The 26,985-nt window shown below is 44.8% G+C and overlaps 1 protein-coding gene across 10 annotated transcripts in view; it reads left to right on the top strand.

Annotated features, from left to right (window-relative positions):
- The first annotated feature begins 454 nt into the window (after nucleotides 1–454).
- tpk1 (thiamin pyrophosphokinase 1) overlaps nucleotides 455–26,985 on the top strand; it is a 32,901-nt gene continuing 6,370 nt past the window's right edge. Inside the window, exons 1-10 of one of the 10 annotated variants that reach the window (XM_020041894.3) lie at nucleotides 455–783; nucleotides 7,984–8,067; nucleotides 13,172–13,246; nucleotides 13,939–14,008; nucleotides 14,108–14,180; nucleotides 16,603–16,698; nucleotides 20,148–20,294; nucleotides 22,055–22,166; nucleotides 24,043–24,110; nucleotides 24,342–24,547. In XM_020041894.3, coding sequence (XP_019897453.2) covers nucleotides 8,025–8,067; nucleotides 13,172–13,246; nucleotides 13,939–14,008; nucleotides 14,108–14,180; nucleotides 16,603–16,698; nucleotides 20,148–20,294; nucleotides 22,055–22,166; nucleotides 24,043–24,110; nucleotides 24,342–24,449 — 792 coding nt within the window. In that variant the 5' untranslated portion in view covers nucleotides 455–783; nucleotides 7,984–8,024 and the 3' untranslated portion in view covers nucleotides 24,450–24,547. Of the gene's footprint in view, nucleotides 784–1,013; nucleotides 1,134–1,158; nucleotides 1,360–7,766; nucleotides 8,068–13,171; nucleotides 13,247–13,938; nucleotides 14,009–14,107; nucleotides 14,181–16,602; nucleotides 16,699–20,147; nucleotides 20,295–22,054; nucleotides 22,167–23,008; nucleotides 23,158–24,042; nucleotides 24,111–24,341; nucleotides 24,548–26,985 lie in introns of those variants that run through there. The other 9 variants (XM_010890164.3, XM_010890165.4, XM_010890166.5 and 6 more) reach the window with 9 other exon arrangements.

Raw genomic sequence — 26,985 nt, forward strand, 5'->3', positions numbered from 1 at the left:
TTTGAAATCGGAAATCAAATATTGGAAGTCAAATATCAAAAAACGAAACGTTGTCTGTTGATCTGTTTCCTTATTTTAAGACATAATCCAATGACCGAAAGGTAGACGGACCGTTTCCCTAACTAAAACGCATAACGAGCAGACTTAAGTCAAAAAATGATGATTCGTTTGCCTGTTTGGGGTAATAACTTTGGCTACTCCATATACGGACCGAGTCGGCCACCTGAATTGGCTGGGCTACTTGAATAATAGGCAAAGGCATAAGGGTAGGCGGAAAAAGTTATTTCCAATCAATGTGTTTTCTAGTGGAAACGCATCGACGACATGTAATGCTTAGCTTAGGCCAGACGACAACTGCAATAATGCTAACTTAGACTGTTACAAGTTCGGTGTTAGAATTTGTATCTATTTAGTCTTTGATACCTGATCCAGAAGTAATTTCTCCTTCTCGCTTCCTCCTCGAGCAACACTTGCTTTCTGGCACACACCGTCTTGGGCCCGGTGTGAGAAAAGGTTCCGAGGGGAGGCATCTGGCCTTGTCCGCCGGGCTTCTGGAAGGAGATGGGTTAACACAAGGAGAGATATTCCCATATCCGATTAATAAGAACAGCGCACCCACTTGTGCTAACGGATGTGTACCAACAAAGTGCAATCACGATTGACGACATGAATGCCTGCTCTATTGATAAATCGAAAGGACTTTTGAAGCGCCCGGCACAGCACCAACATATGAGAAGCACCAAAAAGTTAACGGGCTGCTCCTTCGCATGTCAAACACAGATGGTTGGTTAACGCTTTAACCTTGACAGCCCTTGAACGTTTCATTGTGTTCATGGATACTTAGACTAGACCTTCGTACCTATTGTATTATTATGTATGGTATATTATTACGTACTGTATTGTGAGGTGTTGCAATTGGACCGCAGGGCAGGGGCTAATCGGGAGCATATTAAAATAATAAACAATAGCCTACGTAATAATGGTCCATTCTACTGTTCTAGTCCACCGATAGATGGCACCATTACAGAGTCTATGGACATTTTCCAGCGGAGTTGGAGCGTCTTGTCAGACTCAGCGCTGTTGTTGACTATATACGAACCTAAACAGGAACTCCTGACCGCAGTTAGTTTACTGTGAGTATTTTATGAATTCACATGAATACAATACATAGCTGTACCGCAGTCACGGTCGTGTTGACATTAAAGCATGTTTGTAATGTCTGGCTGTGTTAAATGGCCCTAGTCTTCTGGATCACGTGCCGACGCACTTCTCGTGGTGACCAATGCTTCATAATCCGTAGCACGTGAAAGCAGCACCGGAACTGAGCACCTTTTTTTCTTGGCAACTGCCGACTGCTAGGTATTTTATCACTGTGCACATATATAGACTAAAATATACAACTGTCGAGCGGATGTCAAACCCCACGTTGCGAGCTGTCAGCTGTCAACTCTGTAACAGACAACAGAGGTTGTAGTGCGTGTGGTTGCGTGCGTGCGTGTGTATATTTCAGTCATACAGGAGATGCTCTTATCACGAACGACTTACAGGAGCAATTATGGTGAACTGTCTTTTCAAGGAGAGAACGACAGATTTTTCACCTTGCCAGCTAGGGGATTCGATATAGAAACTGTTCAGATGCTATGATGACATGGCGTGATAGATGTTGCGGTGGAATGGGATCTTCAGTAATAAAATATAAACATACCTCCTCCCAAAATCAATAAGATGTCAATGTTTTACATGTTTTACTGTCCTGCTGGGGATCGAAAAATACCCACACACAAAATATCCATCACAATGATAGAACAAGAAGCGTCTGACCTTCGAAATGTTGCTCATCCCCAGGAGAAAAGGGGGCTTTAAATGGTTCAGCAGTGAAGTTTTAGTTGTAGAATTGTTCTCACGCCCTTACTGAAAATGCAGCTTTTGTTTACGTTTAGGTTGCTAACACCGGTTATAACGGGGTTGTCACGGTGTTTTAACCGATCACATTACAAGTCATGTAGAAATGCAATTTGCCATCGCTTGACATTGAGGTGATTGTCATTAGCCCCAAATGAAATCAGCTGTTCCTGTAGGACTTCCTTGAGGGCTTGTTGGTTGCAGACTGCCATGGTCCTTAAAGAGTGAACAAAAGATTTAGCCGAAGATCGAAGGCCTTATATGTGTCACGGAACCCTGTGAAGACCGTCATTAAGAGGTGGAGGCAAAAATGCGCCCTGAGGACATGCCAAAATGTATAACTGGACAAGGAGAAAGCTCATCCTGGAGGCTACCACAAGGCCCACGCCCGATCATAAAGGAGCCGCAGGGATTTCTGTCAGGTACTATGGGATCAACTATGGGATCAACCATGGGATCGATTTTAAAAAAGAAAGTCAGTGATGTGCAAGGCACAGTCAGAGCCCAGAATTCAATACTGTAGAAAATCTGGACAGACCTAAAACTGTCACAGGAGATCCCCTTGAAATTTGACTGAGCTTGAACTGTTTTGCAAAGAAGAGTTGGATAAAATTGCAAAATCCAGGTGTGCTTGGTTGTTAGAGACCTTTCCGAACAGACTTACTGCTGTAATCCAAGCAAAACGTGCTTCCACAAAGTATTTTCGGAGGGTTGTGCACACTTAAGCAACAAGGCATTGACATTTCATTTTTTATTATTTTAGTGAGAAATTATCCATATGTTTTTCAATTAAAGGTCCATATGTAAGAGTTTAACTGTACTACTAGCAAAATAAAACCATACTGTCCAGAAGACACCTGCAGTTAATGTTTTATGTTAGTTTAAAATATTTTTATCTTCTAAATTGTTCAGAGTGCCTGAGATATTCCCTGTTTAAACTTTCTCTCTGGTCCATCTATTAGTTTTTATTGACTTATGGTCTCCTCATCCTCACTTTAGACACATAAAGTGGTGTCTCCCACCCTGGACTAGATAATACTATCCCCCACCCTAGACCACCCTGGACTAGATAACACTATCCCCCACCCTAGACCACCCTGGACTAGATAACACTATCCCCCACCCTAGACCACCCTGGACTAGATAACACTATCCCCCACCCTAGACCACCCTGGACTAGATAACACTATCCCCCACCCTAGACCACCCTGGACTAGATAACACTATCCCCCACCCTAGACCACCCTGGACTAGATAACACTATCCCCCACCCTAGACCACCCTGGACTAGATAATACTATCCCCCACCCTAGACCACCCTGGACTAGATAACACTATACCCCACCCTAGACCACCCTGGACTAGATTACACTATCCCCCACCCTAGACCACCCTGGACTAGATAACACTATCCCCCACCCTAGACCACCCTGGACTAGATAACACTATCCCCCACCCTAGACCACCCTGGACTAGATAACACTATCCCCCACCCTAGACCACCCTGGACTAGATAACACTATCCCCCACCCTAAACCACCCTGGACTAGATAACACTATCCCCCACCCTAAACCACCCTGGACTAGATAACACTATCCCCCACCCTAGACCACCCTGGACTAGATAACACTATCCCCCACCCTAGACCACCCTGGACTAGATAACACTATCCCCCACCCTAGACCACCCTGGACTAGATAACACTATCCCCCACCCTAGACCACCCTGAACTAGATAATACTACTCCCCCCCCCAACCACCCTAGACTAGATAATACTACCCCCCCCAACCACCCTAGACTAAATAATACTACTCCCCCCCCCAACCACCCTGGACTAGATAATACTACTCCCCCCCCCAACCACCCTAGACTAGATAATACTACCCCCCCCAACCACCCTAGACTAAATAATACTACTCCCCCCCCCAACCACCCTAGACTAGATAATACTACCCCCCCCCCAACCACCCTGGACTAGATAATACTACTCCCCCCCCCAACCACCCTAGACTAGATAATACTACCCCCCCCAACCACCCTAGACTAAATAATACTACTCCCCCCCCCAACCACCCTAGACTAGATAATACTACCCCCCCCCCCCAACCACCCTGGACTAGATAATACTCCCCCCCCCAACCACAATAGACTAGATAATACTACCCCCCCCAACCACCATAGAGTAGATAATACTACCCCCCCCCCCCCCAACCACCATAGACTAGATAATACTACCCCCCCCAACCACCATAGACTAGATAATACTACCCCCACCCAACCACCCTAGACTAGATAATACTACCCCCCCCCAACCACCATAGACTAGATAATACTCCCCCCCCCAACCACCATAGACTAGATAATACTACCCCCCCAACCACCATAGACTAGATAATACTACCCCCCCCAACCACCATAGACTAGATAATACTACCCCCCCCCAACCACCATAGACTAGATAATACCCCCCCCCCAACCACCATAGACTAGATAATACTACTCCCCCAACCACCATAGACTAGATAATACTACCCCCCCAACCACCATAGACTAGATAATACTACCCCCCCCCCAACCACCATAGACTAAATAATACTACTCCCCCAACCACCATAGACTAGATAATACTACCCCCCAACCACCATAGACTAGATAATACTACTCCCCCAACCACCATAGACTAGATAATACTACCCCCCCCCAACCACCATAGACTAGATAATACTACCCCCCAACCACCATAGACTAGATAATACTACTCCCCCAACCACCATAGACTAGATAATACTACCCCCCAACCACCATAGACTAGATAATACTACCCCCCAACCACCATAGACTAGATAATACTACCCCCCCAACCACCATAGACTAGATAATACTCCCCCCCCAACCACCATAGACTAGATAATACTACCCCCCCAACCACCATAGACTAGATAATACTACCCCCCCCCAACCACCATAGACTAGATAATACTACCCCCCCAACCACCATAGACTAGATAATACTCCCCCCCCCCCCCAACCACCATAGACTAGATAATACTACCCCCCCAACCACCATAGACTAGATAATACTACCCCCCCCAACCACCCTAGACTAGTTAATACTACCCCCCCCCAACCACCCTAGACTAGATAATACTACCCCCCCCCCCAACCACCATAGACTAGATAATACTACCCCCCTCCCCCTCTTACATGATTTCAGTATTTACCTTAACAAAAGCTGCATTTTCAAAACGGGTGTCGAACATGGATATTTTTGATGTGGGTTAAGCTTAGGGGAAAATGTACATGGTATTGACTCCTGTACTCCCGGCATAGGAGTTGTTCTTCTGTATACGGGAGATGTGGACCCCCTCTGTCCTGCATGTCACCTCTAAACCACACTGCATAGTGACTTCGGTGTCCTAGTAATTTTCTGGTATCCTTGAGGGCAGGCCTCGGGGGAACACTATCCCATTGCTCTGAATTATTTACATTTGTGTTGCTGAAATGTAGCCTACCGCGTTCCTCATGATGTTGTTGAAAACGTTGTTACATCTGTGACTGGTCCAAAGTTCAGGTCACGGAGCAGTGGTGGTCATAAATGCTTCTGTGTAACGGGCGTGCAATCATTGTTTGGCTCAGAGGTCATTACACTGTTTAGAAAACCTCTAATGGATTGGTTCTTATTCAGGAGCAGTTTGTCTGGCGGCTTGCCACTTCTGTTTATATTTTAGCTAAGCTTGACAGGTTAGGACATCTAATGTGGCAGGTGAGGATAATTGATGTAGAAGATGAGGATAAGTATTGTAGCAGTTAAGGATAATTAATGTGGTATGTTAGAATGATTTAATCTGGTTAGGGTTAGTGTTAGGATAATTAATCTACCTCCCTGTTTCCAAAATGGTTGGGTCGCTGTGTAAAATGGAGAGAAAACACAATGTAGTGAAGGGCAAATCATTTAATCCCTATATTCAATAGAAAATGGTACAAAGCATATCAAATGTTGAAACTGAGACATTTTATTGTTTCTTGAAAAATATATGCCCCCTTTGAATTTGATGCCACAGCAACACTGGGCAATAAAAGACTGGAAAGTTGTGTAATGCTAAAAAGAAAACCTGGTGGAACATCTCAAAACTAATTTGGTTAATTGTCAACAGGTCAGTAACACGATTCGGTATAAATAAAGAATCCCAGCTAGGATGAGTCTTTCAGAAGTAAAGATGGGGAGGGGCTCACCACACTGTGGATTACTGCAGGCAAATAGTGCAATAATTTAAGAGAAACCATTCTCAATGTAAAATTGCCAAGAGTTTCGAGATCTCATCCTATATGGTACATAATATTATTAAAAGATACTGTGAATCTGGAGAAATCTCTGTACGTACGCAAGGAACAAGGCCAAAAACCAATATTGGATGGCCATGATCTTAAAAACAGCCAGGATTCTGTAATGGACATCACTGCATGGGCTCAGGAACACTTCTGAAAACCCACTACGTCGCTACATCCACAAATGCAAGTTCAAAATCTACCATGCAAAGAAGGAACCATATATAAACAAGATCCAGAAATGCTGCCGCCTTCTCATTTAAGATGGACCCGAGCTCATTTAAGATGGACTGAGGCAAAGTGGAAAACTGTCTTGTGGTCTGACGCATCAAAATGTGAATTTATTTTTGTGTCCTCCGGTCTAAAGAGGAGAGGGACCATCCTGCTTGTTATCAGAACACAGTTCAAAAGCCAGCATCCCTGATGGTATGGGGGTGCATTAGTGCCCATGGCATGAGTGACTTGCACATTTGTGAAGGCACCATTAATACTGAATAATATATACAGGTTTTGGAGCAACATATGCTGCCATACAGACGTCTTTTCAGGGAAGGCCTTGTTTATTTCAGCAAGACAATGCCAAACCACATTCTGGATGTTTTACAACAGCATGGCTCCGTAGTAAAATAGTCTAAACTGGCCTGCCTGCAGTCCAGACCTGTCACCCATTGAAACCTTTGGGGCATTATGAAACAAAAAATAAAACAAAGGAGACCCTGAACGGTTGAGCAGCTGAAATCCTATATCAAGCAAGAATGGGAATACATTTCACTTTCAAAACCACAGCAATTGGTCTCTTCAGTTTCCAAACGCTGACAGAGTTTTGTTAAAAGAAGAGGTGATGCAAGACAGTGGTAAACATGCCCCAACTTTTTTCAAACATGTTGCTGGCATCAAATTCAAAATGGGCATTTGATATGTTGTCTTTGTACTATTTTCAGTTAAAGATAGGGATGAATGATTTGCACATCATTGCATTCTTTTATTATTTGCATTTTATAAAGCATCCCAACTTTTTTGTACACAGGCTTGTAGATGGTTGGAGTAATTCACATAGCAGGTCAGAGGTATTGTGTCAGGTTACTATAATGACCAGAGGAGTATTAAAATGGCATGTTAGGAGTATTCATGTGGCAGATTAGGAATATTACTGTGGCAGATTAGGAGTATTACTGTGGCAGGTTAGGAGTATTAATGTGGCAGGTTAGGAGTATTAATGGGGCATATTGGGAGTATTAATGTGGCAGATTAGGAGTATCAATGTGGCAGAGTAGGAGTATTAATGTGGCAGGTTAGGATTAGTAAAATTTTGGCAGGTTAGGAAAATGTGGAAAACTTGGAAGAAAGAGGTTAAGGTTAGGAAAACTTGTTAGTCTTAGGTAAAATGCAGCGAGCAGCTGTTCCGAAAAGGTCTTGAGTGGCAAACAATCTACCCAATTATCTGTTAGTTTTCCATACAGGGCTTGCGTTGATTCTTTCACTTATGTTGCAACGCCCACTTTCAGACACATCGGCGCATGCGAGTTTCCCATGACCCTTGGTTGAGCAGCCATGTTGTCAACGGGTGATTTCTTTGGGAGGAATTGCCTCCACAGTGAGAGGTCAAGATAACGCGTTTTAACCTCTGTTCAAAGTACGCCAAATGCTCTTTTGAAGGTTTGAGCAACATTCTTGAAGGAGAAAGGAGAGAAGTAAGTAAAGCGAGAAAAAAAAATAAGGGTTTGAGGAGTGACTGTATGTTCCTCTGTTCCAGCTGAGTAACTTCTTCTAAAGAGAGTGGAATATCTGGTGGTCATGGATGAAGAATTCACTCCTCTAGACTGTCTGCTTGCTACAGGTACTTTCTCCCTATTTCCACCCTCTGACAGTCATACAGACACATACATAGACCATTCTATAGAAGCCTTACACCACACAATGCAGTCAACATTTCTCTTCATATTTTGGGCCAGCCCTACATCAGACATTGAGCATTAAGAGATGGCCCAGCATTCCTGTTACATGCATTTGAAGTGCATATTAAAACTACTTTGGAGTGTTTTGACATTTGTACGTTAGCGCCCTGGACTGTGGTCCGATGTATTTTGTAACCAGATACCCTAGAGGGCTCGATTTTGAATGTTCAAAAACAATTCCTTAGTCCAGATAGAAAGGTTTACTTAGTCATGGGTGGAGCTCAATAGAATAATAATATGCAGAATGCATTGCACATGTTTATTTTCACATTCACAATTTGTTTGTATCCAGAGTGACATCCAGTCAGTAAAATCTGCTGAATAAACAAACACACAGACCACAAGTAATCTGTTTACCGCACTGAGAACATGGTTGAGGTTCAAGGGGGTATGCAATGGGTTTTTTTCTCTTCTATTTTGATGATTTCTGGTTTACAGTATTTGTTATTGTATTTTACAATTATTCTTATTTTTGCATGAATGGAAGTAGCCTATAAGAACAAGGTTACAGTTAGTATAATTCGCCAACTACCAGAAATGATGAATGAAAATCTACTCCGCCCCACACCCCCGTCTTCATGATTCACCCAGGTTCAGTCAAATATCCAGGTGTTATATGCCAGACCGATTCAATCCCTGGGCAGCAGTCCCATAAAGGATGGAGCAAATTGGCCAAGTGCGTTGGTCCCGGTTAAACTCATTGTTGAGGGAGCACTTCAGGGGACACAAGTTCCACTCTTCAACTCTGCCAATCCCCTCTGGGAGTTGTGGTGGCATAAGGCTATGGTTATTATGCTGCAAAAATTGGGAAAAATGGGGAAGAGGAGAGAAAAAACAGAAGACCTCCATGTATATTTCTGTCGAAGCGATAACAAACAGTCTTTTCTGGGTTTTTTTAGTAAGTGGGACTCCAGCCTCCACAGAGCATTTCCTTGGCCAGGTTTCAGGCTACTTTCCATTCAGAGAGCAGAGCTCAAGGGACTCAAACTTCTATTTACATGGCGCGGGTTAATGTTGGCTACTTATCAAGGAACGTCTGTACAGACTTAGTTTTCCGTCTTCACTCGTCTTGGAGGAAGAGAAGGATGGCACATGTAGAAGAGGGGTGACTCAGGACATTGTCAAGGAGAGATGGAGGGGGGGATAGCTGGGGGGGGTGGGTATTTTATCTTTGTTGTTCAGTTACCCACAGCCAAGGTAGAAAGGCTGTTATTTGTAACAGCAGCTATCTCCTAAATCACTGTTATCTACTGTAAATTCACTGGCAACAGTGTGTCTGCCCACATGCTGAGCGTGCACGTGTGTGTGCGCACGTGTGTGTGCTTAGTGTGCATGCGTGATTAGTTTTGCTCCAGGCTTCTCTACCTCAGTGATGTTCATTTGCAGATTGGACAACATTTGGGCATTAGTACAGAACATATAAAACCCCATTACAGACATCAGAGGGCCGGCCTATGGTTTGTGCTCGCCGAGGAAATGACAGGATGTCTCCTCTGATTACCAGAGTCATTGTTTGGAGGCGGACTGTAAAACTCTCTAGACTTTTAAAAAATCAATTTCCCCTCTTTCACTCTTAAGATCTCACCCCTCCTCCATGCGAGTCATATTTATTTCAGAGTGGAGTATTAGGCTGCTGTGTTGAATCCTGATTGTCTCATTGAGGCCAGACTGACTTAACAGTTCTGTGGACAACCACTTTCTCTGCGTGTTTAAACTCATGCCGCACGCTAGATTATTGGCAGAACCCGAATACTGTGTTTTAATGAACAAAAAGTAGCACAGCACAAACAATTGTTTGCATGAAAATACGCGCGCGTGTTGTGAGTGACAGATGCCGTCTGCATTGATAGTCACTAAATGAGAGTCGATGCAAACCGCCGTGCTTTTTTCCTGTCAACAGATCCTCATTAAGAGGAGACATCAAAGTGTACAGGCAGTTTGACTGGATTGACAGGTAGCAGAGAGCAGCGCCCATTTAAGAGTCCTTGAAAGAACTTTTCAGACTTTTCCCAGTGTATTTTTGTATTTATAGAAACCAAAGCTTCGGTAGGCTACATGAGACTGAGGCAAATAAAACAAAAGCTACCTAAAAACTGAGAAGGCCATGTCATCAGAACCTTCTCAGAACATTAAAGAAATTAAATTATTTGTGGAATTATTTTAGATGCACGTTGAAAAGGTAGGCTTTCGCCACTTCAAGATAAGCTAGTTCCTTTACGGGTGCCAGGACCCAGAAGAGCTTCCGCTTGGCCGGGGGTGAATGTAAGAACATGGTGATGGGAGGAAATATGAACCTTTTAGCCATCTTTTTGTACAGGATCAGATCTTTGTGGAAGAGCTAATCTCTCAAGGACAGACTACATAAACGGAAGAGTAGATCTGTCATGAACCAACGGTTCCCAGGAGATAACAAGGAACGTTTGTTCCGGTGCCTTCGACAAATTCCCCAAATCTTTCAGGTTTTCGATGTTTGGCCTGTGGACTTGTGAATTTGACAGAGTGGAGCTTTTGGTTCTTGTTTCAATCTCTGGGTTGCCCAAGATTAAGTCCTAATAGTATATAAAGTGAATGTAATTAAAGAAATAACACAAAAGCAATTTACACTGATCTTGGGGCAAGTTGATTCAACATTCAGTGTCTTTGTTGCAAGAATTATTCCACTCAATGACATGTTAATGTTTAATTCTCCAACTTCCTCATTCGTGTTCAGAAACATGACTTAAAAAGAACAACTTCAGTCACTGAGTTTAGAGTACAAAACATAACCGAAGAAAAACTACAAATGCATCCAACAACTTCGTATAGCTACAAGTTAGACGTTGTCATTATCAGTGTAAGCAAAGAATAAGCAGATTAATCAAGGTTCACATTGCCCAATAAAGAAATGAACAGGTGCAATTCTTACCGTTTTACTTGTTCAATATGATTTCAAAATGTTTATTTCATCAGGTAATTGTGACAGAGAACACTGACAGAAAAGAAAAAGGAGCAATTACTTCAACTGCCTTGGCCGGCAGATTAGACCAGGCAAACTTAGGTTAATGCTCAGATGCCCTAAAAGCTTGGCTTCCTGCTGTCTCCGGCATTTCAGTTCCTCACTGTAAACCCTCCATAATACTGCCACGTATTTAGCCTAGGCTGTAGAACTGTGGTAGACCAACTGCACATAGTTTAGTTCAGTGTTTTTCAACCCTGCTCCTGGAGGCACCCCACCCAGCACGTTTTGGATCTCTCTCTGCCCAAACATACCTGATGTAGCTCATCAAGGACTTGATAATGAGCTGATCATTTGAATCGGGTGTGACAGAGCAGGGAGAGATCTGAAACTTGCAGGGCTGTGCGCCTCGAAGGAGCAGAACGAAAAACACAGGGTTAGTTAATCCATTTAGTAAACATTGTAACACCAGCGATCAGCTCGTCTGTCACTTCTCGGAACTGGCCTCGTCTTCGACCTCCGTTGCTCTGCTGGCGACATCACATTCTCCAATTCCATTGGGCACCGCAGGGAGATTACTTTAGAGTCCGGTTGGGGTCCTTCGGGCCCGTCTTCACAAGTATGCCTTCGTTTCACCCCGCTGAAGTGCTGCCTCTCATCAGCCAGCTCTTTTAATAGGGTGATGTAAGTCACAGGGGATGATATTATCCCGACACAAGAAGAAATGGAAATATCAGAGAACCTTGCATGAAAAGGCATGCATGTACGTAAACATCATGATTATGAAAATGGCAAAAGGTTAAGTACAAGACTGAACCTTTGGAATACAGCAGGGGTTAGACATTTAGTTTTCCTGATTAAATTTCCCACCAGTGGCCTGTGTTTAACGAAGCCCTTTGGTTTCATCTTAGGTGTATTTCCTCCTGAAACACCACACGAGCATGGGACACGTGGAAGGCCTGTAAATTTGTATGTACGCATGTTCCTCCATCTCTTCTCATTACCAACCAGAAAACAAGTCTCAATCTGCCCGCTATGGAATCCTTGAGAGCATCCTTAGTACAGCAACATGTCAGACAGCATCCAGATCGCTTTTGTAAATAATAATTGGCCCGTATTTTAGATCGCCAAATTCTTCATTTTCGTCGTAAAAGACTCCACCCCGATCATCCACCTTTCAGCTTCCTCCATGATTTTGCCCCAGATTACGGTTCCAATCATACCCAACAATGGGGTTTAATTCCTGGTCGCATGGCCGCGGGTACCACTGATGTGCCTGGAGGGGAGCTTTCAGGTCATAGTGAATTGTTTATTGTAGTGAAAGACAGCAACACTGCAAGCTTCGATAGACAATTGGGCCAGCAGTTTCCTTACACAACGTTGAAGGAGTTTGCGCGATAAATAAAAATAGGAGTTAGACGTCATATTTGTTTTTCTGTGCTAAACTAGTTAACAAACCTCTGTAACATCAACAACCAACGAAGGCGATGGTTCATAAAGTTAAATTTCCTGGAGCTAGCTTATTTTCAACAGCCCGACAACATCTCATGACCAGACCATAACCTGATTGAGAAACATTCGCGATCTCGATTATAATGCTTTTTGTAGCGAAGACTAGCTAGCTAATTAGTTCGTCCTCTGGGTGTACTGTTGCGCACTGCGCAAGGCAAACAAAAGCACATGCTACGCTTCATATAGCCACGCGTCTCGCAGACAGATATGCGCACGATCGCCTTCTGCTGGAGTGGGGTGAAGAGGAGTCTGGTTTATTGCGGGGATGGGAACTCATGACTCATGTCCAAAAGACAAACAGCTGTGAATGTTATATATATATCACACCCAACTGTCGGGAAAGAATGACTCAAAACAGTGATTACTGAACAAAAAACTAATCATTTAAGTCTAATTTGATTTCATTCAGAGCTGTTGATGAACACAGTTAATATTATGTCTGTACCTGTTAGCAAAACACAATTATAACCTAGCCAGTAAGTTGCAAGCAATGCATTAGTAACATTCACATCTTCCTTTCATGTGTTCTCTCTTGGCAGGCAAGCAGAAAATATGTCTAATTATTCTCAACCAGCCTTTAGAAAAAGCCTACCTCAGAGCGCTCTGGAGCAAAGGTATTTGTGTTCATATATGTTCTACTGTATAGTTGCTTGCACCAGCAGTAATCAGTCAATATGTAAGGGAGGTATATCCTGATATCAGATGGGAGCAGGGTGAATGTCATAAAAAACTGAAACTAGGTGTAAAGCACTAAATGATTGGAATAAAGCATGTGTGCACATCACTCTGAATAATGGGGGCAGCTAAGTGACTCCAGTTTGGCTGGGGGGGGGGGCATTTTTTAGATGTTCATAAAGCTGGGAAGGGTGATTCAGAAAATGGCACCGTATCGCAATGTGTTTGCAAGTACATGCTTCTTTTGTGACACACAGACACACACACATGATTGTTTAAAGCAGAATTATACATATCTGCTGAATGCATTAGTTATTTAAACAAGGTGCTTAGAGAATGCCTCTGTTGCTCCTTTGAAGTCAAAGGCACAAAAGCAAAAACAGACTTCTAAAAGCCGCCTGTTCCATTTGAATAGCTTGAGTAAGTTGTGAAATTTGCAAATGGTCTGCCTGAAATTCCCCAGAACATGAATGCCATCATGGCAATTGGGGATCTGCATATTGTGTTTTTGTGTGATAATTTTTTTTTAAACTATTTATACACTTGCATTAAAGCAAAAATTAAAGCAAAAAAAGAGGTGATTACACATTCAGCCATTTGTTTCATCTGAGCATGTTTTTTGTCTGTGTAGCTGTCCTGAGGGCCTGTGCAGATGGAGCAGCTAACCACCTGTATGACATCACCGCCGGACAGCAAGATAGGTGGGACTGGTGAACCTGGTTCTGTGTGCACGGATGAACTGTCGCCTACTAAAATCCTCTTCCTCTCTCTCTCTCTCTGCTGGACTCTTCGTTGTCCAGTTTCCTTCCGGACTACATCAGTGGGGACTTTGATTCCATCACTGCAGAAGTCAAAGCCTTCTATGCGGAGAAGGTGAGGAGTGACACACACACACCCACCCACACCCACACCAAGTGTCTTGAGTGTGATCAGAGCCCGGGGTAGATGAGTGTTTGCAGGTTTGGATGCAGACGGCAGCCTGAGTGTCTGAGAGAAAGCAGTCATGATGACTCATGTAAATAGCAGCTTAGTCTGTCCTCCAGGAGAACAAGCCAGTTCAAATGTAATCAGACATTAGTCCCTGAATGCGTTGACTTCTGATAACGATATTTGGAGTGTACAGCTTCGGACTTATCCCTGGAAGCCAACCGTCAGATTGGGTAACGTCATGTTATGAAGCCAAACACCATGGGCCTGTTCATACCACTCCAATGTGGTCCTGGTAGTTGAGGGGGGAAAGTGTCTGGGCTTTGGGGGCTTTTAAAATCAACTTATTTTCAGCAGCCTAAAGGCCTACATTTATTACATTTTTATTTGAATTATTTTGTCCATACTACTGTGTGAAATGCATGTAGGCCAGTGAGAACAGAGTAGCCCTATTGACAGTGAAATAATATATCATCCTGTTGGAAAATATTCCTGCTATGTTTCATTCAGTTTAGCATTTTGATTCAATAATAAAAGATACTGGCAATACTGGCACCCGTCATCATTTTCTCACAAGCATGTCATGTTAAAATGTTTATGTTAATCTGCCTGGAGAGATGCAGTGCATACAAGCTAGGCCTTTAGTAGGAAACGTTCTGAACGGACGTTCAGAGAATCAGCTAACTAATGAATCTACTCATTAACTAATTAACTATCAGATTCAGAAAGGGTTTTATTGCCAAGTAAGTTTCACAACAAACAAAGAATGCGTTAATTGTTTGCAACAATTAATACAAAAGGAATAAGGGAAGTAAAAACTGCCTGAGTGAGCCATCTATCAAAGCCCCCCTGCCCCTCGCACAGGCACATCTCTCCTTCCCTGAGTCCCATATTCAGAACCTTGCCTTGGATTCAAATACGTTCTGTCGGACAGGGAAAAACAAGTCCACGTTTGATAACGTTAGAACTATGTAGCCCGGGATATACATTTAGAAATAGCGTTTGAGGGAGGGGGTAACCTCTTCTCTGTGTCGTTGGCCAGGCCTGTTAGCCAGGAGAGTCTGGGGATGAGATAGCGTGGAGACTCAGGGATATAGTGGAAGATAGTCTGCAATAATTAGAAAAACAGAAGTGCCTCACCTAACCTGGCCATCGTCAATTGCTGATACATTGTACTCAAGCAACGACAAGTTAAAATGTATGCTATTGAAATCTGTGCAGCCACTTATTGATTGGGGGTTGCTTAAACTGCTGTGTTTTGTTTATAGTAACATAGGTCTGTTTGTCCTGTAGCAGTGTTTCATTATCCTTGTCCTGGGGATCCAAAGGGGTGCATGTTTTTAGTTTATGCCCTAGTACTCACACACCTGATTCAAACTAAAGGCTTGATGTTCGGTTGAGTACCTCAGTCAACTGTGTGAGTGATAGGGCACCATTTGGATCAGGTGTGTTCGACCAGGATTAAGAAACACTGACCTATAGCGTAGTTGCTATATGTGTTCATATTATGCATTATTATATTTAGACATCTGACGGCAACTCCAGTCTTCTGTGGTTCTTAGATTCCTCCATTAATAAGTCCCCCAGTTATCATCTGAAATAGCATACAGGCACAACATTTCAGTCAGTGCTAAGATTAAAACTCAGAAAAACCCTCAACACCTCTTGGAAAACCTATCAGGTGTATCTTTGGTTTTAAAATTAGGTACATTTTCTTCCTGTTTTACATGGGCTTTGCTACTTTGCTGCTTGTTTTGACTCTCCAGTCCTTGCAGATAACAAGCATGCCCAAACGATAATAACAACTCAGTCCTCATCCATTTGCTGACTGAGACATGGCCAACCGGCCAATCACTGAGTGGGGAGGAGCTAAACTAAAAAGCAAATGGCCAGGCCCTCACAATGCCATGACAACATTAGAGAATAGACTTATTCTACTGTTACTAAGTGAAAACCACAAGCTATGGTAATGCATCTGAGAAGACGGTCCAGGGACTTTTAGGTGTTTCAGAAAATGTGCATAACTCTGCATAAATGAGAGAGCGAGGCGGAAGAGAGGAAGAGAGGGATGGAGGTATTCTTTAGGGGGACAGAGCGGTGAAAGAGCATGTGAGCTGACATGAATAGAAGAAAGGCTGTGTGACTCCCGCTGTGAGAGAGAACTCACCTGGAACTAACTACCGTTTAGGGGCCGACACTGGAACGCAGTGTCTGTGAGTCTGTATGCACGCGTGTGTGTTCCAGAGAGCTCAGAGATTAACACTATTCACAGAATAAAGAGAATGGATTTAGGCTCTGTCTCCATCTGTCTGTCATCTCTGTCATTCTGTATCAACCCCCCCCCCATCACCCCCCTCTCCCCCCTCAGAAGTGCCAGTTGGTTGAGACTGCTGATCAGGATCTGACTGACTTCACTAAATGTCTGGCCATCATGGTGGAGGAGATCAAGAGAAGACAGCTTCAGGTAATTCTCTCCTTTTCTGTCCTCTGACTTCATTTTTCTCCTCTTCATCTTCCCCTCCCCCCTCCCAGGTAGTTTACACCTTTCTCATCTGTCAAAGAGTGTGTGTGTGTTGGGGGGGGGGGGGGGTCGGTTAAGAGTGACAGGTCCACGTTTACAGTGAGGAACTTTGGGAAACACTTGGACAAGTACATCCGATCTGACAGTTAAGACACAAGACAACACACACACAGAGACAAACACACACACCCTGGAGTCTCTGATTAGCTGTCAGTCAGTCAGTCAGTCAGTCAGTCAGTGAACCAGCAGGGTCCAGCAGCTTTGTGCCAAAACATCCCTTTAACCTCCTCTAAGGTCTTCCCTTGACAGTTATGTAGGAGTAACTTTGAGCAGGGTTGCAAGACGGAAGAGTATGACTGGATGCCATTGAAAAAGACAGAATGTACCGAGACCATCCATGCCTGGTGTCTAACCAGACAGACTTATGGGGATTAGACTCATTGATTGTTAAATTATTACGTTTTAGCATTCCCCAGAATATCACCATGAATGATATTTATCTCATGTTGAAGCCTGTGATTGATGAGTGTCAGAGTGCCTGTATAACATGTCCTTCACTGGTCTGAATAACGCGGGAACAGTTCGACTTGGCCGGCGGTGACGCAGCGTCTGTATTATCAACCGGGTGGTTTGAATCTTAAATTCTAATTGGCAGATGTAAAATGTGGTCAATGTGACCTCACTTTTGAAACTGCTCTAAGTGGGCTGGTAAACGGTTTATAACCGCGATAAGGCATCTCCCGGGATTGTGTATTGCCAATATTCCAGGGCTATGTGCTGTGCCCAGGCTCTCCGCCACGTGTCAAGTGCCCGAAGAGCATCTCTTAGCCACATCCCCTAGTGCCATACTGCTTACTCAAATACATGACAGCACATCACCTGTTGCTGCACTAGTTGCGTTGGTAACTGGTTTATAATCGCAGCGACGTGGCACCTCAGGGATCCGTTGTATGTAGCCATTACTGTCTCGTGTGATGGTGATTCCATCGATCAGAGCGTTTAAAGGAGTTAAGTACAGAGACAAAATTCTCGTGGCACAATTAATAGTTTTATTTGCCAGTAGAGAGACGCGTCAGACGCTTACAGGATAATCATCTGAGGAGTCTCTGAATTAATACAGGACAATCTTGAGTACTTATAGGGGGAAAAGGGGGCGTGGTAAGATGCTGCCCATCTGCCCTATGTCAATAAAACCCATCCCCTTTGTTCTGTCACCATCCTAGGTTTCACCCACGGGGACTCAATACTTGAATCAATAAGAATACATCAGTTCAAGACATTTCCATAACACTTGGTCCACCTCCATGTGTTGCCATGCATAGTGTCTACGAACAGCTCTGTCTAGTGGCCACAGACTAAAATACGTGCCGTATTGCTTAAATAGACCACATTCCCTGTATATTGGCTATTTCATTGGTTTGTCTGATTCCATTTGTGTGGACTGGCTGTGTCGGCTGATGGTTATTTGTCTCACTCTAGGCTGTGGGCCAAAGTGCTGAAGGTACAAGGTAAAGATATGTTACTATTTACTGTGTTTTTGCAAAGACGAACGGGCTGGTTTTAACCAGGTTAAATGTAAAACGGTTCTACAGACATACAGTGAGCACACCGAGAAATGTGACAAGTGACTTTATAGACCGCAGGCAGACGCTTGCCCGGTGCCAACCGTCCTGGTTTCACCAGCTCACAGTTGTGTCTGCGAGGCGGAAAAACGATCAGTAAGTAGGCTACCGACCTTAAAGAGAGCTTAAGAGCCGGCATTGGAAACCGGCAGCACGTGGCTCATCAACGGATATTGTATGGCACCAGGGTTTGTTCTCCTTAAGCCACATACTTGGGTCATGTGTGAAAACTTGGAAGGTGGCGCGGATGTGCGTGTCTCTGTGGTTTATAATATCCCCTCGGCCTCGCAGGACGGCAGCTCGGTAACGGTTGTTTACGGAACGCTGTCGTTCAAGCGATAAGATAAATGACATTCTGAAGTAGTTTGGATATTCCGGCGTAGGCGTGCAGCCTTATAATAGAAAAGTGTTTTTCTAAAGCTGTTCTCTGTTGTGTGGGGGTGTTTGACAGGGGCGGATTTAACCTCAATAAGCACATTTCTAAAGCTGTTTATTTGTGGCCAAGGGCACAGACTGAAGACGTAAATAAGGCCTACCACTGTCTATAAGTCATTATCACATCTTAAAGCCCACAGGGGGATTTTTGAACTTTTAAAAAGCAGAAGCAGCCCTTCAGTTGCACATTTGACAGGGTTTTAACAAGTCACTTTAGATAAAGATCACGTGCACATAAGGTTGTGTGGATGTATTTTTTATTAGTCTTTAAGGCCAGGCTGGTTGGCGTGCGCTGGATTTCCATCTGTGACTGACTCCCGGTGTTAGACAGTGTTCTGGTTGATTCCGCATGGCCCAGGTATGCTGAATGGAGCTGGAAACGAAGCGGGCCCACTTGCCCAGACTGCCTAGTGCTATTTGTCACAGTGTCTTCTGACTTAGAGAACAGTCTGGTTATGTAGGCCGTGCGTTTTTTGGAATGTTCATTCAAATAGCCGCCGGTGTTTTCAATTCTGCCGTTTAATCTGTAACGTTCAGAAATATGACACAGAGACGTGGGCCATATTATCTGTTCCGTTGGATCGGAGGAGTGTGAGGGAAACATCAGCGCAGGAGGAATTCATCAGCAGCTGAGTTCCGAAAGTTAGGAGGGAACAAGCTGCGACTAGCCTCCTCTGTGGAGAGTACATAAATAATCAGAGGATTCTCCGTCTTCAGTTATAGACCGATTCATTGCCAGTCCATTCATTATTTAGCACCTATTTGATCAGGCAAGTTGACTGAAAACACACTCTCATTTGCACCAACGATGCATGGAACCGTTACAGCGGGCCAATGAGGAGCCAGGGAATAGTTACAGCGGGCCAATGGACCAATGAGGAGCCAGGGAATAGTTACAGCGGACCAATGGACCAATGAGGAGCTGGGGATGATTAAGGAAACGTTGCCAGGATACAGGACCCACTGTTATGATGCAATTGGTTCATCAGGGGCGCACAGGTGAAATGGCGGGGGGGGGGGGGGGGTTGTACTGGGGAGAGAGAGGATAGTGAGGTAAAATAAAAAGGGGGAAAGTGAAATCTGGCTGAATGATAGTTATTACTACGTACCTCCAGATGTTTCAAGTGCTGAGAATAGTCAACCCTGGACTGGCCCCCCTCCAAATCACACTTCCTCAAATGACTTTCAATCCCAAAGTGGTCTGGAGAGGTACCCCCTGCGGGACCCGTGATTGGAACATGGCTCCTGGAAGTGGTTCAGGAGGCCCAGTTAGGGCAGACCTTCAGATAACAATCCTGTTCTCTCCCCCCTCCCCCCCTCACTCCCTGGCTGTAGGTGGACACTATCGTGACCCTGGGTGGTTTGGCGGGGAGGTTCGACCAGACCATGGCATCGATAGAGACTCTGTTCCACGCCCTCAGCATGACGCCGCTGCCTCTACTGGTTCTGCAGGAGTGTAGCCTGGCCTACCTGCTACGACCGGTACCAACACACAAACACACGGACACGCTCGCATGTTAGCGTTACAAATGTTAGCGTAAGGGTCTTTGACAAAGCTATGTCGGCCTTCGTGTTGAACCACGTACATTCTCGTCTGTCAGTCGCTGTGTCACATCTGCAATGACAAATTAGCTTGATTGAGAGTGTGTGCGTGCGTTTCTCGCGGGAGTTAGATTAATTGGCTTTGTGGAGGTACAGAGCAGCAAATGACAACGTGTCTTTGATATAATGACAAACAACAGAGAGAGAGGGAGAGAGATGGGGGGGAGGGTGAAGGGAGGGGGAGTGTGTGTGTGGGGGGGTGAGGGTAAGGAAGACATGATGTGTGGCTGTTAATATTTCACTGTTCAGTCATCACAAGAAGAGGTTGTGGGTGAGGGTACGGAAGACGAGATGAACTAATTTTAGAGAAGCAAATTTGACACCCTCACAAGAAGAAAAAAGAAACTGGGTTAACACTGTGAGATCAAGGTGTGTGCGTGCGTGTGCTTATCTGCATTTGTGTGTGTGTGTGTGTGTGTGTGTGTGTGTGTGTGTGTGTGTGTGTGTGTGTGTGTGTGTGTGTGTGTGTGGATTTACATGCATGTGTGCTACAAGTAGAGATGGCAGATATTAGGTTGGAAGCCCCTGCCTTCTGATGTCCTTGCAGTGGAGGGGGCGCAGATGATGGAGGGGGTTTCCGAGTGGAGGGGGCTTTCCGAAGCACGGAAAGATGCGGTATTCAGGCCAAAGCCCGAAGATCCTGACAGAACCAGTATGAAGACAGATGAGTTTGACATTCTCTGTGTGGTGGAACAATGAAATGCAGACTGCAGATGGACTAGCGTGGACCTTGACAGTGGAACCAGAGTTCGGCTGTTGGCGAGAACACACAAAGAAATAACTGGGCCATTTCAAGGCGCTTAATCCAAATTGAGTTTGGAGAACTCCGGCTCTCATCGCTGGCTGTGTGTGGGGGGGAGGGGGGGGGGGGCTTTTCAATTAAATCATATTATGAGATTATTGTGTGTAATAGATTAGTTCATGTGCATTGCATTGGCTCAGTCAGTGCGCCCCCCCACAAACCCAACACCATGTTTGCAAGGTGTGAGTGGGCTGTAACTCAGGTGGGAGATAGTTCTATTAGTGATGACTCAGCATCTCAGGGGCGTTCTAAACCCAAACAAGATGAAGCTGCTTAGAAGCGCCCCCCCCCCCCCGGGCTCGAAGAAAACAACAGCAACACAGGATTATTCTGTCATGCCAAGTTTCCTTCCCTCAGGAGTTGAGAATCTTCCCTCACTCCCTCTTGTCTCCTCTCTTTCCACCTTCAAGGAGGAAAAGGAGCAGCCATGTTGGATGTCATTGTTTCAGGGCGTGTTGTTAGGAATCCAACTTTTCTTTGTGTGTGGGCCATTGAGTGCGCCCGTGTCTTGTTCAGTAGTGGTAGTCACTTTATGGTCTTGAGCAATTTCTCGCTAGCGGCTCCAATTCTTAATATATAATGGTGGTAATTGGCTTCTAACCAGTCAACATCAGAACAGCATTAGATCAGAGTTATTCGGGAAGCTCACTCCGACTATTTCTGTACTCTGACAGTGAAGTGATAATTGTGGTTATCAGCTCTATCTGTGATGTTTCTAATTGAGCATTATAGGTGGGAGATTCTAACAAAGGAAGGATAAAGAGGTGTGTGTGTGTGTTGTGGGTATTTTTTCTGTTGTTGCTGACATTCTCCCTCCATCTGTGTGTGCATGTTTTAGGGCAGCATACATAGGCTGGATGTGAACACGGGGCTTGAAGGAGATTGGTGCAGTCTAATTCCTATAGGAGGTCCGTGCCGAACACACACTACAGGACTCAAATGGAACCTGGGTGAGTACCTCACACACACACACACACTCTCGCTTCTCCATCCCTGCTCTTTGTTCGAAGACCCCGTCTGTCCCCCTGTGGTTTGTCCCGGTCCTAAGCCCTGTGGCCAGCTGTGTTCTTAATGAGTTGGCTCAGACCACTGTAGTGGCAGTACGGGGTGGGGGGGACCTCACCAATCTGTTGGTGGAGTAAGTCAGTGTCGTGGGGAATCCAGGCCGGAGTTCTCATTATGCTTGTGAATGCGCGGGTTCTTTCATGCCCTGGTCCCCGGCCTGTGAATATACGTGCGTGTGTCGCTTTCCTGCTCCACCTGTTACCTCGGCACCTGATTGATAATGAGGTGGGATTATGCGTGGGAGAGGCTCCTTCAGTCATAATAACAACCTTAATTAATCACACACATAATTAAAAAAAGGCAGTGAAGTATTTCCCCTGGGATATCTCGGCTAAAGGTAGAAAATTACAAATCCACACACTTTGACAAAGAGGACATCCAGCTCCTGTGTGGGTGTGTGTGTGTGGGTGTGTGGGTGTGTGGGTGTGTGTGTGTGTGTGTGTGTGTGTGTGTGTGTGTGTGTGTGTGTGTGTGTGTGTGTGTGTGTGTGCGTGCGTGCGTGTGTGCGTGCACACTGTATGTGAATGCATCTGTCTAAGTGTCTCTGTGTTTGATCCAGTTAATTTGGATACAGCGTTTTAGAGAAATTAGTTGACACAGGGACTCGTCAGACATTAGTTGACCAAGGGACTCGTTAGAAGTGCATTTAATTCAAAAGTGCACACGTTATAAATGATCGTCCCCGTTTAAAGAGTTATTATAATGAATAATGTATGCTTTATTATAGAGAGATCTGTGCTGTTGGCAACTACTAGGTCTGAAGGGACCTGGTGTCTGGGCTCGGTTTGAAGTCCTGCACATTAAACAGAACGTCACAGGGACGGCCGGCCCGACCCCAAGACCTGTTGTGGGAGGTAGCAACATGAAAGTTTTCCTGTAAGAGTTGGTTCATTTAATCCCTGTTGTGTGAAACCTACTTCTCACTGTGCGTTTTTTCGTCTGGAGAAGAGAGGCATTGCATCAGGTAGAGTTTCTTGCCGTTTGGTGGGACTATTACTGTTTTAACAGTGTTGTTTGATGGCGTTGATGGTGGAGTTTAGGGTTGGCGCTCAGTAGGGACGAACAGGGTGGAGTTGAACGGGAGACGGGATGAATAAATCATCTAAGAAAATGCTTAATATTCATCGTCGTCATCAGAGATGTCAGATCTCTGTTTGATCCACCCCAAACACACACACACACACGCGCGCGCGCACGCACGCACGCACACTGTTTTTTGTGGTTGAAATACAGTATTGTCAACGGGAGTACGTTTATCTGTGCCCTTTCATTCTCGGAGGCTGATGACAGCTGCAGAAAAGTTCTCTTGGTTGTTTACTGGTGTCAGACCTGCTATAAAACACCCGGTTCCCTCCTCTCGCCACGCGTGGTCCCACTGTCACATCCGCCTCCGACCACTTCTGTGCTTCCCGAGCCGTGCACGCCAAACCATGATTTAACAAAGTTGCGGGGGGGGATTCAAACACCGGCAGGATCACCAAAATGGCCGCCGGGCAGAAGCTTAACGGTGCACTCTGACCCCCATTACCTTCAACGGCTCAGTTGAGCAACGCTTCGACCCCTCCCCCCAAAAAGAAATCCCAGAGTTAATGGAGGAAAAACGTGGGAGGCCCGGCTGGAGGTCGTGTTGTTTTCCAGAGACTAAATTGACAGTTTTATGATGTACAGTCGCCTCTGGCTCAAGGCAACCACCAAGTCCAAGTCTGTTTTCACGCAAAGTATCGTCGTCGCGTTTGTATTAATGATGTCATCATCACACAGCGGACGTCTCCGGGCCTCGGGAAGGACGACCGGTGGCGAAGGACGAGAGAGAGTGGGTTTTTGTGCCGGCAAGTGTATTTGTGTGTGTGTGTGTGTGTGTGTGTGTGTGTGTGTGTGTGTGCACGCTGTGCTCAGTAAGATGTGAGTAGGAGCTAATTTGTTTGGTTGAATTAATTGAATATGTGGATGTTCTTAATGACACGGGTCTGTACATTAATGCTTGTTTGTCACGGAAAACACAGAGCGGGAGGGAGCTGATGAAGTAAGATCAGTAATGGTGTCCATTTCTATCTGTCTAGACAGGACGTGTCAGGCCTGATCGGCGAGGGGTTAAACACGTCCTCAGACTGCTAGGCAAACAGGATATAACTCCGTCTCTCCATCTGCCCCCCCTCTCCGTCTCTTAATCTCCCCTACTCTCATCCTCTCAGTCTCGTGCTCTCTTCAATTCCATGTCTCCAATTCATTTCTCCCTCTGTCCTCTCATTCTCTCTCCCTGTCTTACTTGGCAATAAAACACTTTCTGATTTGGATTCTGTCCTTGCTCTGTGTCTCACAGTTAAGTCGTGTTTTTTTTCTTGCGCAGGCAGGCACACACACACACACACACACACACAAACAAACGCACGTATCAAACCTAGCTATAGAAATGGGGACATTAAAATGTATTTGTCAGAACAGTCTCCCCATAGCACTGCAGCAGACACATGTAAATGAATAGTTATCTAAGGCCAGACTCCCTGTCACACCCTGTGTACTAGTGGCAAGGTTTTGTTTCATTCTCTGTAGGAGAATAAAGAGCGAGAATGGTATTTTCTTTGTTTTCTCTTGGACTGTTTTAAATGTTGCTGAGTTATCTCACTGTCTGACCCTGGCAGTCTCCTTCTCCATCTCCTCTACGTCCATCTCCCTTTCTCCTGTCCCCCGTTCTCATCTCGACCCCAGCTTCCTGTTTCTCCTTGTCCCCCGTTCTCATCTCTACCCTAGCTTCCTGTTTCTCCTTGTCCCCCGTTCTCATCTCTACCCTAGCTTCCTGTTTCTCCTTGTCCCCCGCTCTCATCTCTACCCCAGCTTCCTGTTTCTCCTTGTCCCCCGTTCTCATCTCTACCCTAGCTTCCTGTTTCTCCTTGTCCCCCGCTCTCATCTCTACCCCAGCTTCCTGTTTCTCCTTGTCCCCCGCTCTCATCTCTACCCCAGCTTCCTGTTTCTCCTTGTCCCCCGCTCTCATCTCTACCCCAGCTTCCTGTTTCTCCTTGTCCCCCGCTCTCATCTCTACCCCAGCTTCCTGTTTCTCCTTGTCCCCCGCTCTCATCTCTACCCCAGCTTCCTCTTTATCTCTCAGCTCTGCCTTTCATCTCTCTTTCACTTTGAATTCAGGCCTGTATTAACATGGAAACTAATTGTTTACATTTTCATAGCAAAAGGAAAAATATTAAAACAAATATTTAACAGATAAATGCCTTTCAAGTATTATATCATTAGTTATATAGCGTGTAGTCACAGTGTACAAATAGCAACTGAGAGAATGACGGGGAAATAAACAAAGAGATTATTCTGTGTACAGTGTAGTTTCTGCTTGGCCCTATGACATTGCTGTTTTTCGGCTAACAGATATGGGAGTTTCTCCATTTGATCTGTCTGGATGATCTGAAAGAAATGTGTCTCTCTAATGCGATAGTACCTTTTGGCAGGAGATTAAGGAGCTCAGCCCTATTTCCTCCTCAGGTTCTGGGCTGGGTGCACACGGTCTTGTATTTCCTCCTCAGGTTCTGGGCTGGGTGCACATGGGCTTGTGTTCCCTCGCTGTGTTCACGCGTTCTGCCTCTTTCTCAGTTTTTGTGCCAAATCTGCAAGCTTTTCTGGTGGATCCTTTTCCAGTTTCTCAAATGGTTCTCTTCGCGGGGCGGTGTGGGCTGAGAGCCGGGACCAGCTGGTTCAGGAGGTTCATCGGTTTGTAGATGAGGGGTTTGTTACGCAATGAAAACCTTTCCTTTAGGGGGGTTGTTAGATTTAAAAACGGTCATGGATTTTGATCGTTACTGGGTATAGCATTAACTCTGTATTATTTTCGGTTTGACGTTTTACTCTGAGTATACTTGAGTTCTGCACGCAGGCGCTCAATGGGGTTTTGGCCCACTCTGTGAATTATTGGTTGGTAAGCAGACCTTTGCTGCAGAGGTTCCTAGGGCCATTGCCAATTTACTGATACAAATGTTGAAAAGTGGGGTAGAATGCATCCCTACCCTAACCCCCAGGACGTAGGAAAGAAATCTGATTTTATTGACAATATTTACAGCACACTTTATGTACATTCATATCATGATGTCTCGTTTCCTGCCCTCAAAAGCGCTTTCCATTGTATAGGACATAAACGTTTCCCAAATTAAAAGGTGACAGTTATAGTATCCCAGGATGGAGAGCAACGGATCTCTAAGCTAATCCAGCCATATCATAATTCCAACTTTTTGTTTCGCCACACTTTCCCTTTGCAATCATTTTTGTACTGTTAAAGACATTTTTACATTATTCATATCTGTCCAAAATAGCTTTTTTCCAGAGCTCTGCAGGCTCTTTAAGGTAAAGTAACCTGTTCATCAACTTTTTATGGCTAGATTGTGGTTTGCACCTTGTAGTATCAAAGAGTTGGTTGTTTTTTTTCATTTTAGTGAGCTTTCTTTATTATAGTGAGCATTTTTTGGCAATCCACTTTAGAGGTCTTCCTTGGCCTATCAAGCTGTTTGCAACTACTGAGCTCACCAGTGCATTTCTTTATAGTGATGTTACAAACTGTCCTTTACAGTGATGTTACAAACTGTCCTTTACAGCGATGTTCCAAACTGTCCTTTACAGCGATGTTACAAACTGTCCTTTACAGCGATGTTACAAACTGTCCTTTACGTCGATGTTCCAAACTGTCCTTTACGTCGATGTTCCAAACTGTCC

The sequence above is a fragment of the Esox lucius genome, chromosome 21 (assembly GCF_011004845.1).
Source record: "Esox lucius isolate fEsoLuc1 chromosome 21, fEsoLuc1.pri, whole genome shotgun sequence".
In the NCBI taxonomy this organism is placed as follows: Eukaryota; Metazoa; Chordata; class Actinopteri; order Esociformes; family Esocidae; genus Esox; species Esox lucius.